Below are 7865 nucleotides of genomic sequence, written 5' to 3' on the forward strand. Positions count from 1 at the left end.
AATTGGCTGACAAAAAAAAAATCTAAACTCTTGCAAAATTTTAGCTACAGAACATTTTTGGCTCACCTCTAATAGCAAAAGCAGCAACAGTTGTCTCAGGAAAAAAAATAAAAAGAACACATCCACTGATTGTAGCAGCATACAAGATGCCTGCAATAACACACATTGCAGGCCCGGTAAGCATTAACCTGACAAAGTACTTATCAAATATGGATTTACAATAAATCCTAGAGGTAACATGTTTCACTTTTACATTGCTTCCTGGCAAATAACAGAATGCATCACTTTTTGCACAGGGGGAATTGTCTAAAACACATAAACAGGTCACTAAAAATACATTTCTTAATAGGCTTTACACAACTGATCTATGCTCCCCACACACATAGATGGCACTAGGCCGGATCCGCCTTCTTGTGTGACCAGGTAACTGGGGTAAAAATTTGAAGTACTTCGGCATGAGATCCAAGCAAGCGTCCCGGAATTTCTTTATCCTCCAGTAGTAGATTATTGGGTTTAGTGCAGATTTGAGGTAGCATAGCCAAAGTAGCCAAGTGCTTATCTCAAAAAAATTGTTCTTTTTGTAGAAGTCACCATTGAATGTAGCAACTAGGCTGTAAGTGGTGAATGGTGCCCAGCAGACTATAAAAACAATGAATAAAATTAAAATGGTGGTGAAGGCACGAGTTTTAAAGCTGATGTCTATATTCATTTGAAAAGGCCTTTGAAGACTCATTAGGCCGAGTTTGCTTGCCTGGCTGAGGCATATGCTATCCGGATGGCTATGTATACGGACTGCATTGTGGCGCACAGTGTTCAGTATGCCCATAAAAGCATAAAGCATCACCATAAAGGGAATAAAAAAGAAAATCAGAACAATCAGTATTACATAAGCTTTATAACCAGCATTTGTGGTGTAGCCAAAAACACACTGTGGAGCTCTAGAGGGTACGTGTAATTGTGGGTTGCCAACAGCGAGAGGGAAAGCCACACAAAACGAAGTTGCCCACGATATCACTATTAGGATCTTTGCCCGATATGGGTTCAGCTTGTCCTGTTTCTGAACAATGATTAGGAACCTGTCAATGCTTATTATAAGCAGGATAGCAACACCCTCTATTACAAACAACCAAAAGAACATGGCTGATACTCTGCAGAATACTTCTCCAAAAATCCACTCGGTAACAATGATGGTTATCAAAGCAAAGGGCATGTTCAGAATAGAAAGCAGCAAGTCAGCAAATGCCAGGCTTGCAAGCAGAATATTAATGGCAGATCGCATGGCAGCTTTTTGGTAGACCATGAGACAAACCACAAAATTTCCTAGGAGTGATAGCAAAAGTATAATAATCATCACCGAAGAAAGAATTATTTGAAGGGGTAAATTTAAGGTATCTAAATTATCTTTTGTTGACTGAGTACTAGTAGAAGCTGTAGTGTTCAATGGTAAAGTACCAGCTGTGGTCATGGCAACTGGAACGTATTTTGGTGGTAGATCCAGGCTGCCACGAAATGAAGACTGAGGAGTTGTTATGTTTGTATAGCCATTTTCATAGAGGACATGTGTACTGTACGATGTCATGGGATGAGCCGGCGTAAGCATTGCTGAGAACACCATACTTGTATATGCCAAGTTTTTCAAAGCACCTCAGCAAATCTGGCAATTTGTTGTGTTCCATGATTCCTGTTTTGATGGCAGTAGTGGTATAAACATAGGTTTGTAGTCCATTCCAAAAAATATCTTCATAGAGCTGAAAAACAAAAAAAGCCCATAAGTTAAAATGATATCGTATTTTTCTGTCTAGACTAGTACGTACACCAGTATTCTAATATTCATTTTTGCTGAATCTGCATCTTCCAAATATTAACTGCACTAAACTATTGGTTCAATAAACAACTTTTTTATTAAAAAAGGAATAATCAAACCTGGTGTAAGAGCAATCAAATTTAACCAACCCAACCTTTTTTCTTGATGCAAAGTCATGCTATTAGCTCAAGGACCATACTACCAAAGCCAGGACCCAAGCCATATTCTCAATATCAAATCCATTAAACATTTTATTGGTCTGCAGTGATATCAGTGATAAGAGGCTTATGTGGCTATCCAGTAAACATGCTAAAAGCAGAAAGTTCACTCTATTTACTTTAATTTGTTTAGTGTAATCACATAGCAGAACAAACACACACTGCTCCACAGGGTGTCAAGTAGGAAATCTGTAGTAGAATACTACTGTACTGTGTAATGAAGGTTCAGCTTCTCGGTTTCCTGCATCACCAATTTCTAAAGGTAGGTTCAAATCTGATTGGTTTTTGTGGGAAACGTCTGGTTACTGGTATGCAAGAAAGCAGCAAGGAGGGCGTTCCTGCCATCCTCAGGAAGTGCATTCCAAAATGACCAAGTTACATTGCAAAAGAATCCCACCAAATATAAGTAGAATCCCCCCATAGGCAGCTTTCAATTGAATAGGGGTCCCCAACCAATTTCTTGTTCCTGTAACAAACTAACATTTTGGATTTCCCATCCATTTCTGTATTGGAAACAATGGTCACCAGGAAAAAGAAAAAAGGCAGCAATACATACCCAACAAGGATTTTAATACTTCCCTACTCCAAAACTAAAAAATGTTTTGGACTTACATAGACTTTAAGGTTTTTATAAGCAAAGCAAGTATGATCTCAACACTTTTTATTGACTTTTAAATGTTTCATTTACAGAATAAGCATGTGATACACTGGCTAAAAAGGAATACAAAGTATGAAACTATGAGCAAGCAAGTGCACTTAGAAGCAGTGATGTTTCTGTTAACACTACTGGGCATATTTAGCAAGCCTTAGAGCAAAGTGCTTTTCCAGAGCAATTCATATTTTACTGATCTGAGTGCTGTAAGGTAAAATCTGATTGCCGCCCACAGCTTACTGTGTTCAACATTAAAGCTTTTTAGAACTTTTTTATACTGAATAATCCATTATAAAAACTTCTAAAGATTTTCATTTGCCAAGCAATGGCAACCACCTGCTGATACGTAAACTGTTGTACATAAACCCCCCCCCCCCAAAAAAAAAAATTGGACAGTTGAAAATTACACTTTTTTGGGACACTTGCTAGCTTCCCAACGCAACCCTTTAGCTCATAGACGCTTGAGGTGTTGAATACATGGACAGGACGGCTCCTGAATTCCATAATAATATGTCCATCGCTGTTTTATGTTACGCTTTATCATTCGTTGTTCAACCAGATGAAAATGTTATAGCCACGGGATGTTTTGAACGGTATAAATAGATTGTACTGAATGTTAGTAATGGGGTATGTCCAGTCCTTCTCTGGCATTAGTTCACATAGTATTTTTCTGAATATAGTAATCACAGGCGAGAAGGTTAGAATCAAAAGTAGGTGTGTCAGTGGTATCTGAATTGCTTCAGGATGATTGGGGTTTGATCTTTTGAAGAAATAAAAAAGAAATGTACTAGCTAAAGCTAGATGACTTTACTATATAAATGCTTAAAATGAATAAATCACTGAATCAGACCTGGGTTATACATACATCTCCTGTCTAGAAGGGGTTAAGCTCTGGAGAGCTCTTTGAAATGATAGAGATACCTCAGCTGGGGTCTCATTTATGACCCAACTGTCTCCATGGCAACCATATAATCTATCTAGTAAGAGTATCCTAAAATTCCAGGCATTTAAATCTGCAAAAGATATCCAACAGAAAAAAAAAAAAGATAAATCAAAAGATTAAAAAATAGCATTTGTACAATATTTGAAGTCCAAAGCTGCAGAAACCATTCTGCTGATGAATGCAGTCCCTACAGATAATTGAACACTGAGGGCAAGAGAGATAAACATAGTACAAAGGCAACTGTGAACATTGCAATATGGCCAATTAATCAAGAGAACTCTAGGCAGCACCAGTACAGCTCAAACCAACATAAAACAGCATGTGTGGAGATTAATGACAAATAAATCCAACTGAAACATGACCTTCACCTAAACTTATTTTCAAACTGTGCTATGTACAGCTGCATATAATCTTTTTTTTGATATTCAATTTCCATATTACCTTGCACAACTCCTAAAATACCAAAAAACAGACAAAGTTGGATGACTTGTACTAGCTGCTAAAATAAGAGGAGACAGACAGCTTATATAATTGACCCTGTAATCTCTCCCTGCATGATATTACCAGCAGCTCTGCCCCATTTTTTACCTACTGGTATTGAAGTTACTTTGTCCCCAATTTTAAAAATGAAAACACGCACAATACAAGAGAAGTCTCTTTATGCAATGTGGTGGATGACACTTGTGGTCTCTGTTTATTTTACATGCACTTTGAGGATCCATGCAAGGGACACGGAAGGGACTTCTGGATGATCCCCATTATTCATATATCTTTTATGTGCCAATCATATTTAAGCACATATAGATTCATGGATGGGCTGACTATTACATACAGTATGGCCCTGCCGGGACTGGCTATTAGTGATGGGGCTGGGCTTGGCTCGCCCAAACCTGCTCAGTATAAGGGCTAGTTCACACCAAGCGCGGAGCAGGTCCAGAGCAGAGCAGGTGTAGACCGGATCAAAACTGCGTCCAATGTATTCCTATGGTATTTTTAGCTCCAGTTCACATCGCAGCGTGCAGATCCAGAGCAGGTCAAAAAACTGCAGCAGGCCCTATTTTACCTGCTCTGGATCTGCAAACGCATCAAAAATGCATGCAAATGCCTGGAACAAAAAAAAAAATTTTTTAGCCAAAAACGCATCTAAAAGACTAGCATGCGTGTGCAGAAACCTGACCGGATCTGCTCTGCATTTGGTGTGAACAAGGCCTTATGACTGGCACCCTCTATTCCCGACCCAATCAGTTGAACGGAGGTGCCTTTCCCACCCCGTAGCTATAAGTCACAAAGGGGCAGGGAAAGCCATCCCTACAACTGCCACCGTGGATTTTGTGTGCCTAATAAAGTAATTTCAAGGAATGTACCTTTTTCCAGAGAGCCGTTTCTCTCCATCACCCCTGGTAACATCTGTAGAAGGCTTACTTGCTGTAGTCTAGTTTCTTTGGCTGCTACATCACTACAGAACACAGTAATAATGCAGCTTCCCATGAGTGGAACCCCACTTGTCAATCAAATCAGAGGGTGGCCTACCCAGAAGAGGGTATTCGTTGGCTTTTATGAGATAATAAAAAAGAGCTATATATTAAAGCCAGGACAAAAAAAAAAAAAAGAATATGTATTGTTAGATGTTTAGTAGATGATAGTCACCCACTAAATGCACTATTTTCTATTTAAAAATTGTTGGCCTACAGAATCACTGCAAACCGATCTATCCATGTCCATGAGTTTGGCCATCAAATTTTCATAGACCATGGTTTCTGAGATTCGTGGTTTGGCTTGAGAGATTTTTAAACGCTAGGTTTTCCAGGATTTAGTGATTGTCCACTTGGTGGCAGTGAATACAGTACATGGAACAATTTAAACTGCTATTTATTGATGTTGTCTGGTTGCTGTCTGCTTTGTTCAGTAGGGCTTTTTGTCTAACTGGTAGCCACATAGATGGTAAATTAAGAAATATATTTTGGTCCAGAACGTCTGAGCATGAGGGCATGCCACTGTTTAACCACAAAAGAAAGAGGGCATATAGTGGGGCATTAAGCTAGCCAAGCAGCTAGAACCATGAACCAACATGCAAGGACCTTGTTCTTGTTTGTTTTTACTGTTAGGGCATTTTGGGAACATGTTTTAGTGCCAGATTTTACCCCAGTCTTCATCGTCTAGTGTGATGCTGAAGTAACATAGGAGTTATTTTAAAGCTGAAACACACATTTAAAATACATTCTTTTGTAGCTGTAAAATATATAAAGCATGAACGTGATCACTGTACTGCACATAGTCTGTGAAGAAAGAAGAGCTGTGTGAGGGACCTAGCAGGTGAGACACTACAGACTGCCTACAGAAAAGTAAAGGGGGTGGATACAAGACCAGTCTCCTTGCAAAAGGAGAAAGAGTTTTTGGTCTGTATTACCAAAAGCACCGAGGCAAAGTATGGGAGGTGTTTCAAGCTGGGTTACTGGGCAGATCTGGAAAATACACAAAAGGACACCAAGATACAAGTATAAATGGCTACTGAATTTAGACCATATCTGTTTAGCCCAGATGCCGACTTTAGGCCGGATTCACACCCAAGCACGTGTTTTTTTCTGCATGTTGTTGCCTGTTTTACACGCATATATTAACTATGCACGTTTTTCGGAGCAGATTGTGATACATTGAAGTCAATGGACCGAACGCGTGTAAAAATTATTGCAACGCGCGTTTTCAAGTGCTTCCTATTGAGTAAATGGAGCCAAAAAAAGGTGAGATCTGCCAAAAAGAAGCTCATGTACTTTTTCCAGCAACAGGCGTTTTGCTTATTGCGACAAAACGCTTAGGTGTGCACAGAGGCTATATGAATGAATGGGATTTTTTCGCTGAAGCTTTTGGTCAGGCTGAAATCTGCTGCGACAATACACTCAGCGTGAACCAGGCCTTAGGCAGTGTTATCATCTACTGAAGTGTGTCTAAACGGTGAAACAGACATTAATATTGACTGGGATGTTTCTGTATTCATTCCTAAAATGTTTGCTATGTGGGTTACACTAAGGTTTGGGGGAAGCTTTCAAGTGTTTGTATTTATTTAGTACATTTCATTAGAACTATAAAATACGTGTCTGTCTATTCTGCCAGCAACTAACTCTTCCTATTTAGGCATAACACTAACCTCAGGCTGTGCCCTAAATCATTCTACAGTACGCCAGACTGATGCATGGCTTGCCTATAGTTTTGAATGCCTCCTGTAGGGAGCATCATACCCCACCCCTGGAGGTCAGGAAGGAAGAGGGGAGCTAGTGGTCAGGTGACAATCACTAAAGAAAGTTTAAAAAGAAGGGTATTTAATGCAAACTGTTTGGCTACATAGTGAATTGTGCACGTAGCAGTATCAATAGCATTTGCCTGGAAAATACAGATAAGTTACATGTATTGCCTTTCAGATAGAGAGGAGAGTGACACAGAGCCCCTTCAAGCCTATCTCCGGGTGTACAAAAACACACTAAAGAGCAGTTAACCCTTGCAGTGTGGGAGTAGTCTACTACGAGGGTTAACTGCTCGCTTTGTCTAGGGGCATTTTCTCACTAAAATACTTTTACTTACCTGATCCTGCTCCCGCTGGCTCCAAAACCAGAACCAACAGCTGCCTCCCCCCCTGTGCTCCAGCAGTCGGAGGCCCGCTGACATAATCACAACTAATGCAGGGCCAATATGAAGACTCAGAGGAACAGTCTATGAGCCATAGTGGAGGGGAGACAAATGATCCCTGCTCCCACTGCAGTCAGTGCTCACCTTAAGTAAAACCATTTACAGAATCCTCCTAGACAAAAACAAGCAGTTAATCTTTGCCTGGGTAGCCCCACTGGGAGGTTCTTTTGCTATGGAGGTCTATCCCACAAAGTTTTAACCCTGATGTTAATATCAGAGTATATGCCATTTCATAGAAGGCCTTAGCTTCAAAAACATCTGGATTCACAGCAATCATTAACACTTTGCTTACAATTTCAAACTGTACAAGGCAGATGAGATACAATTACTCAAATGGCTGGTAACTACGTGCACCACCTTTTCTTTGCCTCCTTCTTTTCCTTTTTACAGCAAGTTAAACATTTCTGACAGAACTGCACAATGATGCACAAATCCTATAGCTCAAGACACATACATAACATTTGCTGAGGCAAAGCTGAATATCCAAGGCAAACCACAAATATGCATAAATGCTGCTTCTACATAATCAACTGCATCATTTAACCTCTCCTGGACCGGCCACTAATATAT

General features: G+C 39.8%; 1 protein-coding gene across 1 annotated transcript in view; it reads right to left on the bottom strand.

The window, feature by feature from the left end:
• Positions 1–352: 352 nt before the first annotated feature.
• The window catches only part of GPR63 (G protein-coupled receptor 63), a 34889-nt gene continuing 27376 nt past the window's right edge, over positions 353–7865 (bottom strand). The window contains exon 2 of the mRNA XM_018558808.1: positions 353–1748. Within this exon, the coding sequence (XP_018414310.1) occupies positions 353–1615 (1263 nt within the window). The 5' untranslated portion in view covers positions 1616–1748. The remainder of the gene's footprint in view (positions 1749–7865) is intronic.

Source organism: Nanorana parkeri, unplaced genomic scaffold, assembly GCF_000935625.1.
Source record: "Nanorana parkeri isolate BGI_ZX_2015 unplaced genomic scaffold, ASM93562v1 scaffold360, whole genome shotgun sequence".
Taxonomy (NCBI): Eukaryota; Metazoa; Chordata; class Amphibia; order Anura; family Dicroglossidae; genus Nanorana; species Nanorana parkeri.